At 42.5% G+C, this 21316-nt stretch overlaps 1 protein-coding gene across 1 annotated transcript in view; it reads right to left on the reverse strand.

The window, feature by feature from the left end:
* The window catches only part of CTNNA1 (catenin alpha 1), a 215180-nt gene that overhangs the window by 66532 nt on the left and 127332 nt on the right, over window positions 1-21316 (reverse strand). The window contains 1 exon segment of the mRNA XM_073620754.1: window positions 9402-9494. Within this exon segment, the coding sequence (XP_073476855.1) occupies window positions 9402-9494 (93 nt within the window).

Consider the following 21316-nt stretch of genomic DNA (forward strand, 5'->3'; position numbering starts at 1 on the left):
GCGTGGCTCCTTACGCTTTCTGGACTGTGACAGCAAAGTACTCTTTCTCCCAGTAACATCTTTAATAATGTCACCCAGAGAGGCGCCCAACCGCCTTCCACCTTGGAAGGGCAACTCCGCCAGCGCTTTCTTAGATGTCTGGTCCACAGACCAACACTTGAGCCGACGCAGCACTACTGCTGAGGCTCTAGAAAGCAAAGAGGCCGTATCCAGGGCTGCATCACAAATATACTTAAGGCTGTGCACCAACTTGTCTGCCAGTTCCACACAGACTGGAGAAACCTGCTCCTTCCCCAACTCGCTGTGCAACAACTTAACCCATTCAGTAAGTGTTTGTGACACCAGAGCCGTGGCCAACACCGGCCGAATCGCCGACCTCACCACCGTAAACATAGACCGGGCAACCGCCTCGGCCCTTCTGTCGGCAGGGTCCTTGAAAGAGGGGGACCCTTCCACCAGAATCGTGGTCACCTTATTTAACCTAGATGATGTATCCACAAGGATACATCTGGATTAGTGATGTTGGGAATTGTACATAGTTGTATAGCGTTATCATCCTTTTAGTGGACTTTAATGGAACAAAACACTTAATCAAATTTTAAGTTTGGACATGGACTTATAGTGCTGCCACAATAGCACAATTCTCACGGGGCCATGTGTTGCTCTGGATCGATCCCATAATGGATGATTGAGGCTAGTTTTTCTCCGTTCAGACTGCCATTATATCTGACATGGTCACTGGAGCTGAGGACTCCAAAAACATGGCTGCTTTAAGACTTCCTGTCCAGCGGTGACATACAGGGGTTGGACAAAAATATGGAAACACTACAGGATTTGCAAGTGTGAAAGTGACATGTTTCACGATGAAAGCGGAAGTGATGTAACATGCTTCTGCTGTGTAAGGAGGCACCTAGCTAACAGGTGAGAAGCCTCACATTTGTCATTCACTGAGCTGCTAGTAATACAGAGTCATGTCAGAGCTTACGGATTCTCAAAGAGGGCAAATTGTTGGTGCCTGCGCAGCTTGTGCCTTTGTAACTTGCCAATTTGTGGTGTTTCTTGGAACCATCGTCTGACGTGGTCAACTGACCAAAAGAGACCAAATGGATACTGCAGTATTGTGACGCAGAATAAGAAAAAAAAAAAAATAAATAAACTGCTGCAAAAGTGACTGCAGAGTTCAATCTCAGTCTTCCAAAGCCTGTGTCCACAAAAACTGTGCGGAGGGAACCCCATAAGCAAAACATTCACGGGCGAGCTGCAATTACCATACCACTAGTGACAAAAAATTAATGCTCAGAAGAGGAGAGTGGTGCAACACCAATAAATCGTGGACCATCGATTAATGAAACCCTGTATTATGGTCCGAATCCAGCTTCACACAATTCCCAACCACCAGACGTGTTTATGCGTAGTGAACAAGGTCCCAAACGTACAACCTGTCTCGTGCCAACGGTAATGCATGGTGGCAGCACAACTCTGGTTTACGCAGCCATACCTTGGTATTGTGCAGGCTCCATCATCACCTTGAAATGTAGAGTCACTGCCAGCGACTAGGTACAAATTTTGGCCGACCACGTGCACCTCGTGTGGTGCACATGGTTTCCCGAAGATAGTGCCATTTACCAACACCATGAAGCTCCAATTCACAGTTGGTGTTGGCAAATCATGGTTTGATGAGCATTCAAAGTCTTGCACCTTCCATGAGAATTCAGGTCATCTTGGATGCCAAAGGTGGTCCAACACCATATTGGGTAACAATTCCGTTCTTTTACCTGGGGGTTCCATAGGTTTGTCCAACCCCTGTACTTCCAGCTAGGGTGTGCTTTACGGCTTGCATGCACTCACATCCATCCTTCTCTGCGGTTGTGGATTTTTTCATACCAGCCAGCTGTATGATACAGCTTTGCCCTCCCATGGAGTACGGATCATGCTGGTTCCTCATTGCATCTACCACAGTAAGGATCTTAAAAGTGATTATAGTGTGAAGGGTTATCCTTTTGTGCACTTTTTTATTAAAGTACTTATTTTGACTTTAGAACAAGATTGGACATTTTTTATTATAGTTTGTTTTGCTGCCACCGTAGCAACTCTCACTGGGTCATTTCATGTGTGGCTCTGGCATGATCCCATAATGGAGGATTGAGACTTTGTACAGACTTTGCCATTATTTCTGATATTACCCGCAAAGTCCTTGCGCTGTGTTCACGTGGCTTTTAAAATGTCACCAATAGACTATTTATTGTACCGTATTTTGTCGCCATTCCATAGGCGTGCATACCGTATTTATCGGCGTATAACACGCACATTCATTTTAAGAGGGAAGTTTCAGGAAAAACACTTACGTTTTAAATAAGGAACTTTGAAGCAAAATAAGGGTCAGTGCCCATCTGCAGCCTCACTATTGCCATCGCTGCAGTAGCCTCACCATTGCCATCGCTGCAGCAGCCTCACCATTGCCATCAGTGCAGTCTAGAGGGTACATGGAAGAGGGCGGGACAAGCGCCGACAGATTACATACAGTGAGAATCTCCTATGATAGACAGAACAGTGGTCCAATGGTGTCCCAGGAGACGGGACTTCCTATTAGAGGCCACCAAGTAAACAGGAGATTCTCACTGCATGTAATCTGACAGCGTTCATCCCGTCCCCCTCCCTGTCCCCTCCGAGGCAGCTAAAATTTAAGTATTGGCGTATAACACGCACATGCTATTTACACCCGATTTTCAGGGTGAAAAAGTGTGTTATACGCCAATAAATACAGTCATTTAAAAAGCATGATATATTGATATTTACTTGCCACATCTATATTTTACCCAAAAATTGGGTATTCTATTGTGCATGCACAAAAATGTATTAGAATTAACTTTTTCCTAAAAATGGCTGCACAAATATGTAAAAAATTGCAGCAATTACCATTTTATTCTCTAGGGCCTCTGCTAAAAAAAAAAAAAAAAAAAAAAATAAAAAAAAAAAAAAAAACAAACAACAATGTTTGGGTTCTAAATTTCCTAGCAAAAAATGCAAATTTTTACATGTACGTGAGAAATGTCAGAAATGGCCTGAACAGTATGTGATTAAACCATACAGTGTGTAAAACAATCATCTTCCACAAGGGGAGAAATGTGATAGCAAGTCTTCAGTGTGGTAAAGTGCCTATGTTTCACACCCTTCAGAATGTACACTGGCAGTAGGAACTCACTGACCAGATTTTATTGACCACTTATTACAAAATGATTAAATAGCACAGAATAAGACTGCTTAAAAGCTTGTCATCAATTTAGATTTTTTGATGCACTCATGTATCGATTTGATGCACTCCTTTAGGTTACAGTTATGGTATAAACTATACATTTTATTTGAGTAGCACTGTATGTTGAATGTATTGTACTGTGATTTGTGTTCTCCCATTCTTTTATTATGAAAATTTCAATAAAAAAAAAGTAGTTACAAACATTGAAACAGAGTCAACAACAGTCAGCACTACAATACACCAGCACCGGTGAACAATGAAGCTCCAGAACATACCAGTGACAAATTTCTTATAAAGAGGTAAATAAGGAAAATAAAGCACACAGAGTCAAATCGCATCACCCCAGGGATATCAACAGGTATTGGGCCAAGTGCTCCCCAAGGCCTGCAAATAGTTAGCATTTGCCCACAGTATAAACTTTTAACCAATAAGCAGTTAACCCAAATTGGTAGAACTATCATTTATCCAACTGCCCCACACCTTTTCAAATTTAGTTGATACCCCTCTAATAAGAAACATAGCTTTGTTCAGCGGTAAGGTATTATTAATTAACGCCTTCCAAGCCACAATGGTGGGGCCACCGGTTTCTTCCATGACAGAATGATTATTTTACATGCATAATACAGAAGCAGGGTAAGCAGTGTACGGATCACCTTTTTGGGTGCCAACGGATCCACCAGTCCCAACAGACTGCTTTGGCAGGTCTGATGGTAATCGTCGTAACTGACTTGACAGTCCATAACCTCTGCCCAAAACTGCTGGATCAGTGTGCAATGCCAGAAAACCCACCCCAGGGGCAGCACACCTCCAACAGTTCGAGGGATGCAGTGGAAAGATTCTCGCAAGTTTAGCTAGCATGTAATATATTTTATGGAGAAATTTGAATTGTATCAGGTGATCCCGTGCTGACACCAGTCCAGAAAAGGTAGAGTTACACACATCGTCCCAGTTATCACCATCAAGCTGCGGGAAGTCTGAGAACCAGGCAGTGCGACAGGAGGCCAGAACCTTAGCAGTATCTATAAATAGTTGTTTACAGATAGTGCTTTAGGGAGGTCTTGGTCTCCAAGCAAGGATTCCAGATCACCAACCAGCACATCTTTGTTAGAGAACCCAAATTGAGCAGAAAAAGCGTGCCTAAATTGGAGGTAGCGAAATAAGTGTTTTTTAGGGAGCTGGTACCTGCATTTAAGCTCCTCAAATGTCAACAGCACCCCATTACCGACTGTGTTCTCCTATTACATGGCCTGCAAGGCTGATTTACACGATTGTGTGGCTGTAAAATGATACACATGGCTCTGTGCATTTCAATCGATTTTAGTGACCCTACACAGCACACAATGGAGCATTTTAGTACTCCACAACATTCAGTTGTGAGTAATCTGTACGTAGGTTTTGGTGTGCTGTGTTGAGGACACCTGTGTGCATTGACAGAAAATAAATGTAATGCCCTAATGCAGGGGTGTCCAAACTTTTTTCAAAGAGAGCCAGATTTGATGAAGTGAACATGCATGAGGGCCGACCATTTTGACTGACATTCTTTGAACCATTAAAATTTTGTCTAAGTGTGTTCGTCCGAGCACTTATAAACTGACCAACAAGAATTCTCTTGCCTTTGTGGCTGTGTGTGGTGAAGAGATGAGCTTAGGCGTGATATTTGAATATCTAGATCTATCTCTCTATATATTTTGTGGCCCCCAACCACTAAGGATGAGGTTAGGCATGTTATTTGGATATACCGTATTTATCGGCGTATAACACGCACCTTCACTTTAAGAGGGAAGTTTGCAGGAAAAAAAATATAAATTTTAAATAAAGAACTGTGAAGCAAAATAAGGTCAGTGCCCATCTGCAGCCTCACCATTGCCATTAGTGCAGCCCGATCGATGCCCATCTGCAGCCTCGGAGGGGACAGGGAGGGGGGGGGGGGGCGGGACGAGCGACGACAGATTACATACAGGAGAATCTCCTGTTTACTCGGCGGCCTCTTTAATAAAAAAAAGTTTCGCCTCCTATGATAGACAGAACAATCGTCCAATGGCAGCCCAGGAGATGGGACTTCCTATTACATAGGCCGCCTAGTAATTAGGAGATTCTCCTGTACGCGCTGATAAATACGGTATATATCTTGGCCTGGGGGCCACAAAACAGATAAAGATAGATATCTATATAGATATCTATCTATATCACCAGGGGGGCCATGTTAAACCGGAACGTGGGCCGGACTTTGGACATGCCTGCCCTAATACAACACTCGTTAGTGCAGTGCAAAAGTGTTATACTGGCAATTCCCTACAGATATTGCACAGTAAAATTCCACTGAAGCCAGGACAACAGCAGTACATTTTTTGTTAGGCGCTCTGTTGGTTAAAATAGGGGAGGTGGGACACTTTGCTACTAAGTGCTTCCAATCTGATGGGTCCACCAAATTCATAGACCTCTAACGAAGCAAAACCTAGTTGAAAAAGTCAATGACCTACCAGTAAATTTTTGGGATGTTCGACAAAAGGAGGCAAAGAAGAGCACAGAGAAGTGAAAGCAAACACACGGATAGCAAACAAAATACCATACAGACACTTCTCATACAATTATGCAAAGCACAACACCGCTAGAAAACAATCAGGGTCAAACAGACTTAAAAAAAAAAAAAAAAAAAAAAAAATCGCAGATCCCCGCCATTACTAGTAAAAAATAAAACAAAATAAAAATGCCAAAAAAAAAAAAAATCTTCTATTTTGTAGGGGCTATAACTTTTGCACAAGCCAATCAATATACGCTTATTGCAATTTTTAACAAAAATATGGAGGCGAAGAATACACATCGGTCTAAACTGAGGGAAATTTTTTTTTTTTTTTTTTAAATTGAGATATTATAGCAAAAAGTTAAAAATTGTGTTTTTTTTTTCAAAATTGTCGCTCTTTTTTTGTTTATAGCGCGAAAAATAAAAATCCGCAGAGGTGATCAAATACCACCAAAAGAGCTGGATAGAAATGGAGCTGTTTTTAATTTGGGGTGCTCAGAACCCTCTATATGCGTGGTAAATTCCTGGTGTAAATCCTAAATAAATGAATTCTATAGCAAAGTACCAATGTGCAAAAGAGTGCCGATGCCTGAGTAGTTATACCAGACTGATATGCTATTACTGTGATAACTGGCACAAAAGTGCAGACAAAACACAAAAAAGCAAACTATAAAAAACAACACAATGTTGTGTACACACTCTTATATGCTAATCCCAAGCCGCAGATTAAAATGGCATGAGCCTTTTAAGCAGAGGACCACAATCTGAAGTAAATAAAAATAAAAATATTTGTAGTGCACTAAAAAGTGGATAATTTCCTGTGCAATAATCGCAGGTGAAACCAATGTATAATAATAATAATAATAATAATAATATTGTACTAGGCTCAGCATGCATATAAAGTCCTTGAGTGAACTGTGCTGGTGCACTATAAAGTCAAAGTATCATACAGATAATAAAGTGACAAAGTGTTGTTCAAAACTGTCATTCAAGTGCTTCTTTAAAAGGTGTCCTGTGTCAGCAGTTTGCTTCCGTGTATGCGGGGGAAATGATCTTCTTGCGGCTAGCCTCTTATAATGCCCACATGTGGAGAAGGAAAAAGCTCCATAGTGTATTACAGTCCCTTTGACTGGGTTGTCCAGCTCTCCAGGAACAATTGGCTCTCTACCCTTTAGTCGCAGCAGCACCCTGCTGCACGGCCTATTTCTTGCCTATGGATTGGGGTTCTCCTGACACCTTGATAGGAGCCGACCTAACTCCTGGAACCGAGACCTGCTGTCCCCTGGCTGGGTCCTCTGACTCCTTGATGAGACCCTCTGTCTCTTGGCTTCGCCCTCTGACCGCTCGATGAGACCTCAGACGGCGCAGCCCAGCAGGTCAGGAAAGGGGGGGCTCCCCTTCCCCCCCCCCCCTGATCATACCAAGCCACATGCCCTCAACATGGGAGGGTTGGTGCTTTGGCACGGGGGGCCTGTGCCCCCCCACCCCAAACCACCTTGTCCCCATGTTAATGAGGTCAAGGGCCTCTTCCCGACAACCCTGGGCGTTGGTTGTCGGGGTCTGTGGGCGGGGGGCTTATCGGAATCTGGGGGCCCCCCACCCTATGTGAATGAGTATGGGGTACATCGTACCCCTACCCATTCATTTGGGGGAATAAAAAAAAAAAAAAAAAAAAAAAAAAAGGGTCAAAAAACAAAACAAAACAAAAAAAAAAAAACACACACACAGGTTTTTAAAGTAATTTATTAGGCAGCATCGGGGGTCTCTTCCGACTTCTCCGCTCTCCCCAGTGTCTTCTGCTCTTTTGCTAGCTCTTGCCCGGTCTTTTCTTCCCTCTTCTCTTCTTCCGATGTTGACTCTAAGCTCTCTCCCGCTGTAATACCGTGTGCGTAACGACCCCGCCCCTTATGACATCACAGTCCCATCATCCCCGGGACTGTGACATCATAAGGAGCGGGGTCACCAGATGACATCACCTGGTGACCCCGCCCCATGCCTATACAAGTCGTTGCGCACCGCGCACATGGCATTATAGCGGGAGAGAGCGTTGAGTCAACATCGGAAGACAAGAGGGCAAAAGACAACGGAAAAGACCAGGCAAGAGTTAGCAAAAGAGCAGAAGATAGCAGAGGAGCCTGGCAGAAGACACCGGACAGCAGGAGAAGAGGCCAGAGTGCGAAGAAGAAGCCAGAGAGAGTGGAGAAGTCAGAAGAGACCCGCGGAGCTGCCTAAAAAATGACTTTAAAAACCTGTGTAGTGTGTTTTTTTTAGTGACACTTTTTTCCCCAGGTGAATGGGTAAGGGTACGATAGACCCCATACTCACATACAGTGGGGGTCTGGGAACCGATACAACCAACGGCCAGGGTTGTCGGGAAGAGGCCCTTGTCCTCATCAACATGGGGACAAGGTGCTTTGGGGTGGGGGGGCACAGGGCCTCCCCCTGCCCCAACCCCCAATGTTGAGAGCATGTGGCTTGGTATGGTCCAGGAGGAGGGGGGGGGGGGCTCACCTCTCCCCCCCTTTCCTGACCTGCTGGGCTGCGTGCTCGGATAAGGGTCTGGTGTGGATCTTGGGGGGACCCCCACGCCATTTTGTGTGGGGGTTCCCCTTAACAGCACACAAGTCGCACCACAAGTCCTCTCGATCCAACTTCTGGTGCGACCTCTATTCAAATCAATGGGCTCCCATAGGGAACCATCGATTTTGAATAGAGACAGAGAAACATGGCTGAAAGCCAGTGCAGAGTAACGTGCATTGAATTCAATGCAAAGCGCAGATAAAAAAGCGTTAATGCCGCTTTTTTTTTTCCTGGTGTCTGTACTGGCTTTACAGCCCGTTTTTTTAAAACGTCCATGGGCATGTAAGCCTTATAGTGCACCAGCACGGTTCACTCAAGGACTTTATATGCATGCTGAGCCTAGTACAATATTATTATACATTGGTTTCACCTGCGATTATTGCACAGGAAATTATCCACTTTAGTGTAATACAAATATTTTTATTTTACTTCAGATTGTGGTCCTCTGCTTACAAGGCTCACACCACTTTAATCTGCAGCATGGGATTAGCATATAAGAGTGTGTACACATTGTGTTTTTTTGTGTTTTCTTTGTGTTTTTCTGCACTTTTGTTTATGTGCCAGTTATCACAGTAATAGCATATCAGTCTGGTATAACCACTCAGGCATCGGCACTGTTACACTTTTTTGCACATTTGCACCTTGTTATATCATTAATTTATTTAGGATTTACACCAGGAATTTACTATGCATATAGAGGGTTCTGAGCACCCCAAATTAAGAACAGCGCCATTTCTATCCTTCTCTTTTCTTTTATTTTCACCTTAGGGTGGGTTTATTGATAGAGGCTGCAGTTCTCTACATTTTTCTCATACCATAGGCGCGGGAGTCCATACCATTTTTCAAATACCACCAAAAGAAAGCTCTATTTGTGGCAAAAAAAAAAACTGATAAAAATTTCATTTGGGTACAGTGTCGCATGACCGCGCAATTGTCATTCAAAACGTTAGTGCTGAAAGCTGAAAATTGGCCTAGGCAGGAAGGGGGTCAAAATGCCCTGTATTGAAGTGGTTAAACATTGAAACATATGTGCATTGTCAATAGTACCTGAGGACATAGGGCTTCCAGCTGGCTTGCAGATATGCGAACAAGTTTTACACCTTCCTCATTATTGGATATTGAGCAGGCCAAATTAGCCACCTAAAAACAGAAAAAAAATAATATTTAAAGATTTTAAAGATCAACACTGGATATCCCACTAAGTAATAATGATGCAGTTGCCTTGGCTCCCAAGAGCCTGCCAGCGCACTGTGGGGGAGTAGCTCCTGGGAGATTTTTATACTGTAGTTGAGATATCAAGTCACCCAAAAACATTCATAGATTCATAGAAGTTGCACAGGCATTTTAGGGCTTGGCACATATGCAATGATATTAAATCCCAGCTAAATTCTCAGTTTAACGTAAATATGTTCAGGTGCATCAAAAGAAAAAAAGGTGTTCAAAGAGTTCATTTTCTTTAACCTCTTCCAGCCAGCGAGCACTCATTTTGGCTTCCCATCCAGCAACATACCAGGACATTTCTGGACAGGAAGGGTGATATCTCGGTCATCGGGTATCCGTGTTTCCAGCGAGTGATTCCAAAGCCAGTAAAAAGTAAACGAGTGGCTAAAGAGCCGCTGGATTACTTCTACAGGGGGCAGAAAGTGGTCCCACACCCCCCTCCCACTGCTTTTACTGGGCTCTCCCGAGCGATCAGGAAGCCTGGTAAGGATGCGACCAGTGGCATCCAGCCCTGTGCACACTTTGAAAGGAACAGATGTTGTTCCTCCCATTGTGTAATGTCAGATACCAGAAGCAACAACAATTTCATCTCTTCCAATAGAGATGATCATCTATATATAGATATATATCTAGATAGATAAAATATATCTTTTATATACACACACAAATTATAAGCAAACGGATCACGTGTGAGGATGGTTGCCTTTATTAGCCATTCAAACCCCTTTGTGTCAACTTGTGTGCATGTTATCAGGCCAAAATCACTAGGGTATGTAAACTTTTGATCAGGGTCATTTGGGTAGTTTGTTGTGATGATTTAAAAAGAGTAAACACACTTGATAATAAATGGCTTCAGCCAAACACTAACCATGAGTGAAAGAAAAGTTTGTGTTATCATTCATACTCTCTGAAAAATGGCCAAGAAATCAAATTCTGCCAGGGTATGTATACATATACAGGCAGCCCCCGAGTTACGAACGGGCTAGGGACTGTAGGTTTGTTCCCAAGTCGAATACGTTCCTAAGTCGGAACAGCATGCGCAGAACGGCAGATATGTCGTTTTCTGATGTTCCGTCGAATGTGCCCGCCGGCCCATTCGTAAGTGGGAGTCGTTCGCAAGTCGGATATGTGAGGTGAGGTCATAATCAATATATTTCACCTCGCATTTGTTCTATTGTCAGAGACTGAATCCGGCCCGGATTTTTCCAGCCTCTGTGGCAGGCTTGGTTCCGGCCCGGGTCTTGTGGTCCACTTGAGTCCATGCTCAGGTGGACTTTAAATGACCAGGAAGAAAGTACAGCAGTGCTCTGGCCTGAGACTCAGAAGGGAATCAGAGAGAGGAGGTACCCCAGAAGAAGTCCTATGAGACGAAACGCGTCGGGAGGACTCCACTGCCGCCATTTTTATTTACAAGCGCTTGATTTGTTCTCCTTAAATGTAAGTGTGTTTCTTTTTAATACATTTTTACATATTTACGGAATTACACTATATGGCCCCTTTCTTTCCTATATAGGGTTGGTCCAAGGACGTCTCTAACCTCTACACAGAAAAGACATCCTGCTGAGGCATTCCTAGGATTCCAGTGCACCGTTGGGATCTCCCCATCATCTGCCAGGGGGCAACTTTTAAGCTTTTTTGACTCATACAGCATATGCTGTTTTGGGTCCCAACTGTTTGGTAAGCCTCCATTTCATACGGGTGGTGGTATCTGCACATCTTTATCCGTTGCATCAATATCCCGAGAAAGTCACCAAGATAGTTTATATTTCATGCTCATTTTTGGATTTTCTCCTGAGTGGCAAGGTTGCCACCAGACCTACAAAGCTTATATCAACAACCATCTTTATGCCCAATATTCATGTTTTGCTTCCATCATTTGGGGGACTATTTTGACTTTTTGTGTTCACTATACACTTACGTGGTGATTATTAGTGTTTATTTATCAAGATGGATTGTTTGATTTATTCATGAAGGACATTTATTGTTTATATACTACTATTCATAATTCTAATTGGTGTGTATGAATGCGCTACTCCCGTACTTAATCACCACCTACAATACTTATTTTCTATTATTCATGAATTGTTCATGTGCATAAACTTAAACTTTGTGCATAAACTTACAGCTCTACATCAATTCATCATATATCCATATATTAATCAATACATAAAACAAACATCCTTCAAACGTGTTACAAAATCTTTAATGTGACTGGCGTGCTCCTATGTTCCTTCAGTGTTCATATGTGACTGAGTGAGACACCTCCACCATTCAGATTGGCCACTCACCAGATGCTTAACTAAAGATACGCCTTTGGTTCATTCAGGGATAACCACTCCACTTAGGCAACCCTTCTCACCGGCTAAAACTTGGACTTTAATATTCCTCATAGGAAAACATGGGGACAAAAAGCGATCATAGCGCAATATGTTTGAACCATTTATTTTAAAATTTCAAAGTTAAAATGATCACTCACATTTAAAAGTGCCCTCCAAGCTGGCACGAAGCTTATCCAGCAGTTACGGACGGGTAAGTGGTTGTTAGCATGGTCCGCCTGGTAATGATGTGCGGCCTCCACGCTCGGCTTGCGCTCCAAGCCTCGTTCCCGCTCACGTCCGGTCACCTGATGCAAAATTCTCCCAGCAGCCTCTACGCGTTTCGCATCGACAAATGCGTCATCAGGAAGCTGCCGTTTGATTGGTGCCCACTCTATTTATATTACATTTGGCCGGAAGTGCATGTTCCGCCATTTTGACTAAGGTACTGTTTCCATCTGAGACTTCCTTTCTATTATCGCCATTTTGACTAAGGGCTTTTCCCTTTGTATAACCTGCATTAGTGTAGCTGTTTCCCCTTTTTGTTTACTTAGTTTATAAATATATCTGAATGTCGAACATACGTTCTGACCCATCTATATCTGCTGGAGAGGCTTTTACAACGTTTTAAACATATTACACATTTTCAGACAATTTTTTAAAACGTTTTACCCATTCCGCCCTGGCCGCTGATCCATATAAAATATGGAGCAGCAACAACCCATTATTTCTTGGAACATTCACACAAAAAAACCCAATAATGATTCCAAAAAAAATATTTCTAAAAGTTATAGATACATTTATATATGTAACCCCTGTATTCCTTTATTGCATTACGTTTATATTGGTTCTATTATAAAATAAAAAATAAAAAATAAAATAAAAATAAAAAATTAAAAATAAAAAATTAAAATAAAAATAAAAAATCAAGTAAAAAATAAAAATACAGTGAAAAATATGAAAAAAATGAAAAAAATTAAAAAATGGAAAAAAATGGAAAATATAAATAAAAAAATATATAAAAAGAATAAGAAAAATTATTACTATATGAAAAAATGAAAAAATAAGAAAAAATATTATATAAATAAAGCCTGAAAAATAAAATTAAAATTAAAAATAAAAAATAAAATAAAAATGAAAAAAATGTTATAATAACCATAGAAATAAAGATATGAAGAGCTATGAATGTGGTGAAATTGGTAAGTATTTTATACTATACTAATTAGTAGTTTTCCAAATAGCAGTTGATATCGAGTTCCACGTTCAACCCTTTTGGCCTCATGGTGTCCATTTTGTATATCCAATGGGTTTCATTTCTTGATACCTCCCTTTTCATGTTAGTGTTTCTCCAATCTTTTTCTATTCTATCTATTCCATAGAATTTTAGATGTTGGGGGTTCCTACCATGTACATCCCTAAAGTGTTTGGATACACTATGGTGTTTAAATCCTTTTTTGATATTTCTAACGTGTTCTCCCACTCTTACCGATAGGGCTCTGGTTGTTCTGCCCACGTACTGCAGTCCACAACTGCACTCCAGTACGTAGGCGACATGTGTGCTCGTACATGTTATAAGTTTATCAATTTTGTAGGTTTGCTTATTGCTATTTGACATGAAGTTAGTTGTCTTTCTATCTCTTTTGCTAGTAGATTTACACGCCTTGCATTTCCCGCATCTATAGAATCCCTCCTGATTGAAAAACGTTGACATTTTTTTAGGGGGATCTGGTACATTCTTTACTATTTTGTCCCGGATCCTCCTTGCTCTCCTATATACAAATGCTGTTTTTTTTGGTAGTACCTTGCTCAATTGTGGATCATTACTGACTATGGGCCAATATTTCTTTATAATGTTCTCTAGTGTTTTGTATTGTTTATTGAATCCCGTTATAAATGGCACTTTGTCACTCTGATTATGGTTTCTGGTTTTATTGGTTAGCGTTAGCTCTCTATCCATATTGGCTATTTTTAGACGTGTTTCCTCCAGTGTTTCTCTTTTGTAACCCTTGTCTATGAATCTCTTAATTAATGTATCAGTTTGCTGGAAGTAATCCTCTATTTGGTCACAATTTCGTCTTATCCTGGTAAATTGGCTTTTTGGGATTGCTTTTTTCCAATGGGGGTGATGACAGCTCCCCATCGGTATATAACCATTCCGGTCCGTTTCTTTGAAGTGTGTCCTAGTCCCAAGTTTTTGTTCTTATAAATTTCTAGGTCCAGAAAATTTATTTTTTGTTGGTGTACTGTAGCCGTAAATTTGATATTATATTTGTTATAGCCAATATGTTGGATAAATGCTTCCAGTTGTTCTTGGCTGCCCTTCCACACTATCAAAATGTCATCAATGAAGCGTTTGTATAACAGCAAGTGTGGCCAGCATCCCCCAAAAATCTCTTCCTCCTCCCATTTACTTAGGAAGATGTTGGCCACACTCGGTGCATACTTATTACCCATTCCTACTCCCTTGATCTGTCTGTAGTAGTTATGGTTATGCCAGAAAAAATTATTCCCCATGGCCATCCTTAATCCCTCCAGTATGAACCTTTGTTTTAATTTTAAATCTGATAAGTTCTTCATTCCCCATGCTACAGCTGCCAGGGCATCTGTTTGTTTTATATTGGTGTACAACGACTCCACATCCATTGTTACCAATAATGTGGAGTCGTCCACCCGTAGATCTCTTAAATTATTGAGGCCGCACATCATTACCAGGCGGACCATGCTAACAACCACTTACCCGTCCGTAACTGCTGGATAAGCTTCGTGCCAGCTTGGAGGGCACTTTTAAATGTGAGTGATCATTTTAACTTTGAAATTTTAAAATAAATGGTTCAAACATATTGCGCTATGATCGCTTTTTGTCCCCATGTTTTCCTATGAGGAATATTAAAGTCCAAGTTTTAGTCGGTGAGAAGGGTTGCCTAAGTGGAGTGGTTATCCCTGAATGAACCAAAGGCGTATCTTTAGTTAAGCATCTGGTGAGTGGCCAATCTGAATGGTGGAGGTGTCTCACTCAGTCACATATGAACACTGAAGGAACATAGGAGCACGCCAGTCACATTAAAGATTTTGTAACACGTTTGAAGGATGTTTGTTTTATGTATTGATTAATATATGGATATATGATGAATTGATGTAGAGCTGTAAGTTTATGCACAAAGTTTAAATTTATGCACATGAACAATTCATGAATAATAGAAAATAAGTATTGTAGGTGGTGATTAAGTACGGGAGTAGCGCATTCATACACACCAATTAGCATTCCTTACCCATCTTAATGAAGGGTTTTTTTTGTTTGAATGCAGCAACCCTGACACGTATGGTTGAGATATTTTTGAGATATTAGGGGTTGTTTTGCGCCGGTGACACATATACAGTACTATTCATAATTGTTCACTTGTGTGCCCAAATCACTTTGTATTTATAGCGCTGCACCCACTTTATATACAATCAGAGAGAGGAACCCGGTTTGTTTGGATTGAAAAGAAATGTTTGCTTTACTTCATGTTTTGTGGGCGTCGGGGCTCAGCCCCCGACCGTATAAAGAGAGCAGTGTACTGTTTAGTTTAGCGCCGGATGGCAAGGATTTGTTTTACTGTTTTGTTTATTTTTATGACTTTGCAAACCACCCGTAAATAAAGCTGGCAACCTGCCACATTTTAAAGAAACTGCCTGTACGCTTACCTTCATTCTGAGAAAAGGTGATCCCCACTAGCCAATCTCCCCACAATATATATTATACACACACACACACACCACTTTATTATTAGGTATGCCTTGCTAGTTTCGGGTTGGACCCCCTTTTGCCTTCATTCTATGTGGCATAGATTCAACAAGGTGTTGGAAACATTCCTCAGATTTTGGTCCATATTGACATAAAAGCATCACGCATTTCCTGCAAATTTGTCGGCTGCACATCCATGATGCAAATCTCCCGTTTCACCACATCCAAAAGGTACCCTATTGGATTGAGATCTGGTGACTGTGGAGGCCATTGGAGTACAGTGAACTCACTGTCATGTTCAAGAAACCAGTTTGAGATCATTAGAGCTTTGTGTGCATTATACTGCTGGAAGTAGCCATCAGATGGGTACACTGTAGTCATAAAGGTATGGACATGGTCGGCAACAATACTCAGGTAGGCCGTGGCGTTTAAACGATCCTCAAATGGTACCAAGGGGCCCAAAAGTGGGCCTAGAAAATATCCCCCACACCATTACACCACCACCCTGAACCGTTGATACAAGGCAGGATGGAGCCATGCTTTCATGTTGTTTACGTCAAATTCTGACCCTACCATCTGAATGGTCACAGCTGAAATCAAGACTCAGACCAGGTAACATTTTTCCAAACTTCTATTGTCAAATTTTGGTGAGCCTGTGCGAATAGCTGATAGGAGTGGCACCCGGTCTTCTGCTGCTGTAACTCATCTGCTTCAAGGTTCGATGTGTTGTGCATTCAGAGATGGTATTCTGCACACCTTGGTTGTAATAAGTGGTTATTTGAGTTACTATTGCCTTTCTATCATCTCAAACCAGTCTGCCCATTTTCCTCTGACATCAACAAGGCATTTTCGTCCACACAACTGCTGCTCACTGAATATTTTCTCTTTTTTGGACCATCCTCTGCAAACCCTAGAGATGGTTGTGCGTGAAAATCCCAGCAGATGAGCAGTTTTTGAAATATTCAGACCAGCCTGTTTGGCACAAGTAACCATGCCATGTTCAAAGTCACTTAAATCCCCTTTCTTCCCCATTCTGATGCTCTGTTTGAATTTCAGCAAGTCATCTTTACCACGTCTAGATGCCCAAATGCACTGAGTTGCTGCCATGTGATTGGCCGATCAGCAATTTGTGTTATCAAGCAATTGAACAGGTGTACCTAATAAAGTGGGCAGCGAGTGGATATACAGTGAGAGAAAAAAGTATTTGATCCCCTGCTGATTTTGTATGTTTGTACACTGAAAGAAATCATCAGTCTAGAATTTTAATGGCCTCCAGGTTTGCACACATCTCAGGAGGGATTTTACCCCACTCCTCTTTTCAGATCCTCTCCAAGTTTGGGGGTTGAAGTTTGGCAACTCAAACCTTCAGCTCCCTCCACATATTTTCTATGAGATTAAGGTATGGAGACTGGCCACTCCAGGATCTTCATGTGCTTCTTCTTGAGCCACTCCTTTGTTGCCTTGACCATGTGTTTTGGGTCATTGTCATGCTGGCATACCCATCCACGACCCATTTTCAATGCCCTGCCTGATCAAAGATTTGATAGTACATGGCCCCGTCCATCATCCCTTTGAAGCAGTGAAGTTGTCCTGTCCCCTTAGCAGAAAAACACCCTCAAAGCATAATGTTTCCACTTCCATGTTTGACGGTGGGGATGGTGTTCTTGGGGTCATAGGCAGCATTCCTCCTCCTCCAAACACGGGGAGATGAGTTGATGCCAAAGAGCGCAATTTCGTTCTCATCCGACCACAGCACTTTTACCCAATTATCCTCTGAATCATTCAGATGTTCATTAGCAGACTTCAAACAGGCCTGTACATTAAAAATTATAGACTGATCATTTGTCAGTGGGCAAATGTACAAAATCAGCAGAGGATCAAATACTTTCCCCCCAAACATACTGTATACATACAGTATAATGTTTGGGGGGTTCTAAGTAGTTTTCTAGCAAAAAAAAAAATATTTGGTTCTAAACATGTAGGAGAAGAATGTCAGAATTGGCCCGGACTGGAAGTGGATATGCTACCTCTTGGCAGGTGGGCTTTAACGCAGACCAGCCGCATTATATACGGCTACATGTAAACAGTATATTGTTTTGAGAGCATGCTCCCAGCACAGTAGCTGAAGTGTTATGAAAAGGTCCTGATGCATACTTGCGATCCCGAGGTTTTTGATCAGGTGACTGCCAGTCAATCACAGCGGCCACATGATCGGAATACCCGCCTCCGCAACATAACAGTTTGATTCACTTAAAGGGTCGGGGAGGTGGCAATGGAAAAGGAATAAAAAGCAGCTACAATGGAAAGAAAAAACCCTGTCCTCCGGTCCTTTTGCAGCATGCTGCAGTGAAGGACCCTTGCTTTCAAACTGTAAGCAGTTGTCTCTCTGCAGTGGCCCAATACACCCCCTACAGAGTCAGAGCTAGAGCTCTCCAATTACCTACAGCATGAGCTTCTCTGGCTGTGCTTGTTTTCTTTTTTTACACCTTTTGTTTGGATGCACCTGGAATATATTTAAACAATTTAAACTCAACGTTTAACTGGACTTTAAATTAATATTCACTTGTAAAACATAGTTACATAGCTTGTAAGACTGAATAATTTAACAAAACTGCCAGTCTATCCAGTTCAGAGTGTGCAAGTGTGTGGGTCTACCATTTTCTATATTCCTGATATCCCTGCACATTGTGCTCACTAAGAAACATCTAATGCTGCGTACATACGAGCAGACTTTTCGACCGGACTGGTCCGACGGACTTCCAACGGACTTTCCAAATGAACAGACTTGCCTACACACAATCACACCAAAGTCCGACGGATTGGTATGTGATGACGTATGACTGGACTAAAACAAGGAAGTTGATAGCCAGTAGCCAATAGCTGCCCTAGCGTTGGTTTTTGTCCGTCGGACTAGCATACAAACGATCGGACTTTTCGATAGGAACTGGGTCCGGCGGAGTTCTGACGCAAAGATTTGAAACATGTTCCAAATCTAAAGTCCGTCATTTTCGACCGAAAAAGTCCACTGCAGGTCCGATGAAGCCGTCGGACCAGTCCGGTCAAAAAGTCAGCTCGTGTGTACGCGGCATAAAAGTTTGTTTTTTTTAATTTATTTACACTCTGTGCTGACACCACCACCACCTCTAACAGTATAGAAACCCCTTAGGCAGTTCAAGACTGAACCGCTACTCATCACCCTTCACCGTGTGCCTGAATGTCCTCTTTAGAGGCTTTAGGTTTAATAAATCTCCTTTCAATGCTAAAAAATGGATTTTTAAAACAGCTTACCTGTAAAATCCTTTTCTTGAAGTACATCACGGGACACAGAGCACCATAATAATGACTATGTGGGTTATACGCCAACCTTTAGGTGATTGGACACTGGCAACCAATAGTAAGACGGTTCCTCCCACATAACCCCTCCTATACCGGAAGCAACTCAGTTTTGTAGCAAGCAATGTTGATCTCAGAAAGAGGGGAGGGACCTCTGTGTCCCGTGATGTACTTCAAGAAAAGGATTTTACAGGTAAGCCGTTTTAAAAATCAATTTTTCTTTATCGTACATCACGGGACACATAGCACCATAATAATGACTATGTGGGATGTCCTAAAGCAATGCATCGGGGGGGGGGACGACACATTATCCCTAAGCCCAACAGGCTTGAGACTATAAAGCTGCCTGCAACACGCTGTGGCCAAAAACAGTCTCCCTTTGAGATCTCACATCCACCTGGTAGAACCTGGCGAACGTATGAACTGAAGACCAAGCAGCCGCTTTGCAAACCTGAGCCATAGACACCTGCTGGCGTACTGCCCATGATGCACCAATTCCTCTAATGGAGTGTGCTTTTAAACCCCAAGGTGGAACCCTGCACTTTAATCTATACGCCTGGATAATAGTCTGACGAATCCAGCTGGATATAGTTGAACTTGTTGCCGGCTGTCCTTTTTTAGGACCCTCAGGCAAGACAAAAAAAAAAAAAAAACACAAACAGTCTTGTGAAAGGGAGCAGATATTTTCAAGTAAACTTTTATCACCCTCACCACATCCAGTGAGCGAAGAGACCTGTCCTCCCTAGTCTTAGGGTTTGAAAAAAAGGAAGGTAAAATGATATCCTGATTCAAATGAAATTTGGAAACTACCCTCGGTAAAAAATCCGGACGAGGGCGCATGACCACTCTGTCCTGATGAAGAATCATAAAGGGTTCTTTGCAAGAAAGGGCGGTCAGTTCTGACACCCTTCTAGCCGATGTTATAGCCACCAAAAAAACTAATTTTCTGGTCAATAGGACAAAAGGAATATGCCTAATAGGTTCAAACGGTTGACTCTGTAAGGCTGACAGTACCAAATTTAAGTCCCAGGGACACAAAGGTGGTTTAACCGGCGGCCTCAGGTGTGTTACTCCCTTGACAAGGCTTTGCACCAAAGAATGGGATGCAATTGGTCTTTGGAAAAAAAAAACAAAAAAAAACGATAAGGCCGAAATCTGTCCTTTAATTGTCCCTAAAGCGAGCTGCAAGTCTACTCCTGCTTGAAGAAAGGCAAGAACTCTACCAATCGTATACCCACGAGGGTTCCATTTCCTCACACCAAGAAATGTACGACTTCCAGACTCTATAATAGATAGCTCTAGAAACCGACTTTCTAGGGTTTATCAAGGTAGACAAGACTGAACCCATAATACCACGGTCTTTCAACAGTCTGGTCTCAATAGCCAAGCCATCAAATTCAGCAACCGTAACGAAGGATGGACTATGGGTCCTTGAGACAACAGGTCTGGACGGCAAGGAAGGACCAATGGGTCCCCTACTGCCAACTTCACAATCTCCGATTACCAGGATCTCCGGGGCCACTAGGATCACTGGTTTTTGCTCCTCCTGTATTTTGCGTAATAAGTGCGGCAGAATTTGGATCGGGGGAAAGGCATATATCAGAGAATACTGATCCCAAGGAACTACTAATGCGTCTATCCCAACAGCAAGCGGATCCTTGGTCCTGGAGACAAACCTGTCCAGCTTGGCATTGAATCTGGATGCCAGCAAATCTGTAGAAAAACCTCGGGGTGCAGGGACCATTCCCCTGGCAACAATTTCTGGCGACTTAGGAAATCTGCCTGCCAAATTGTCCACCCCCGGGATAAACACTGCCGAAAGTAATGGCACATGTTTTTCTGCCCAAGTCAATATATGGTTTACCTCTCTGGGCTGTCCGACTCCTGGTACTTCCTTCGTGGTTGATATATGCCACCACCGTGGAGTTGTCGGACTGGACTTTGACAGGAAGACCCCGCAATCTGGATGTCCAGAATCGCAGAGCCAGACGAGCTGCCCGAATCTCCAATAGACTGATGGGGTCCTTTCTGTCTGGGACCATACTCCCTGAACAGACGCCTCCTCTAGGACTGCTCCACACCCGAGAAGACTGGCGTCTGTAGTTACGACTTTCCAGGCTACTGGTGGGAAAAATTTCCCTCTTTTCAAATTGCTGGTTCTTAACCCCCAAGAAAGGTTCCATAGTACCATCGGCTGATCCAAGGTTCGAGTCGACTTGTCCCAGGCCTTTAGAATACTGTTCTGGAACACTCTGGAGTGGAACTGTGCATATGGCACTGCGCTGAAAGATGACACCATCTTGCCCAGTAACCTCATGCACAGCCGAATAGAAGGTGTTAGTTCTTTTTTCACCTTCTGGACAAGTTCC

The sequence above is a fragment of the Aquarana catesbeiana genome, linkage group LG03 (assembly GCF_042186555.1).
Source record: "Aquarana catesbeiana isolate 2022-GZ linkage group LG03, ASM4218655v1, whole genome shotgun sequence".
Taxonomy (NCBI): domain Eukaryota; kingdom Metazoa; phylum Chordata; class Amphibia; order Anura; family Ranidae; genus Aquarana; species Aquarana catesbeiana.